General features: G+C 44.0%; 1 protein-coding gene across 1 annotated transcript in view; it reads right to left on the minus strand.

Moving 5' to 3' along the window:
• LOC101845088 (unconventional myosin-XVIIIa) overlaps positions 1-1,416 on the minus strand; it is a gene marked incomplete in the record, with an annotated part of 129,989 nt that overhangs the window by 51,013 nt on the left and 77,560 nt on the right. Inside the window, 1 exon segment of the mRNA XM_013081466.2 lies at positions 354-548. Coding sequence (XP_012936920.1) covers positions 354-548 — 195 coding nt within the window.

Consider the following 1,416-nt stretch of genomic DNA (forward strand, 5'->3'; position numbering starts at 1 on the left):
GAGAGAGAGAGAGAGAGAGAGAGAGAGAGAAAGAGAGAGAGACGATGGACAATAGATGTTTGACAGGAAAGAAAGATTGAACCACACCAGAGCACATGTCAAGGCCATGTCTTATACTAATTTGGTATAAACGTACTATAGTGTTACCAAAAAGAAAAAAAAGAGAGAGACAAGGAAGATAGATGTTCTATACGAAAGAAGGATCAAACCACATCAGTGCACCCTCCTCCAACCACCCACATCTTACACTAAGCAGTCGGTATGAACATTGGGCTTTGGGGGGGGGGGGTGTCTTAATTTTAAAACTTTTTTCAAACGCTAGTTGGTATCCACACATCCATTCCCCCTCTCACCTTCTCGATGTCGTCCTCGTCCACCTCGATGATGTCCCCCGACTCCAGCTTGACGCGCACCCGGCCTTCGGCCAGCCCGCCGGAGCTGTCAGACTTGAGCAGGAACACCTCCGAGAAGCCCCCGCGGTGGATAAGCCACACCTTCTCCGCCTCAAGCCACGCCTTCTCCGTCTTGACGTCATCTTCGGAGCGAGTCTGTGGGAGGAGTCAAAGAGAGAAAGAAGAAATTCATGATGAGTATGGTGGTAATAGAAAGCTTGATCGTTTTTTAAAATAAAAATAAAGAGAAGCACATTCATACAATAATGGTCATTTAATGCTGGGGAAAAAGTAAGACGGAGGGAAACAAAAGAGGAAAAGTAAAAAAAACCAGGACCTACCAAGGCCCCAACCACCTGCAATAGACAGCTTTGAAGTTTTAAATATTTTTCAGAAAGAGTTTTACGACACTTGCAACACAATTAGGTCATATAAGTGCCGAAGATTAGAGGTGTTACAAGAGAGTAACAAACACAAAAAAGAAAGAGGAGAGATAAGGACGATAGATGTTTGATAGGAAAGAAGGAACAAACCACACCAGAGAAACCGCCAACCACCCATCAAAAAACCCCTTAACAACTGTGTCTATACAACAACGCCAGCGACCCTCCCGAAACGCGCTGGAACCAGTGCACAGCAGAGGGAGGTACAACCACTGGCACAGACCTGCAAGCCTTTGATAAATGTTTACATGCCATGCCAAGTTTTAGGTGGTTCTAAGGGTAAGCGAGAGTTTTACGGCGCTTATAACACAAAAAAGTCATATAGTGCCGAAAATAGCAGGTGTTACTAGAAAGTAACAAACAAACAAAACAAAAAAAAAGAAAGAGGACTCCCTTTACAATCCATCTGAACAAGCACACTTGCAAACAGATAAGTAGAAACTAGAGTACACACAAAATACAAATAAACGAGAAATACAAATTGAAAGACAGGAGAGGGACGGGGTGGAAGAGAAGAAGAACGAAGGGAAGAGGGAGATAGAAAGAGAGAGAGAGAGAGAGAGAGAGAGAGAGAGAGAGAG

Source organism: Aplysia californica, unplaced genomic scaffold (genome assembly GCF_000002075.1).
Source record: "Aplysia californica isolate F4 #8 unplaced genomic scaffold, AplCal3.0 scaffold00132, whole genome shotgun sequence".
Taxonomy (NCBI): domain Eukaryota; kingdom Metazoa; phylum Mollusca; class Gastropoda; order Aplysiida; family Aplysiidae; genus Aplysia; species Aplysia californica.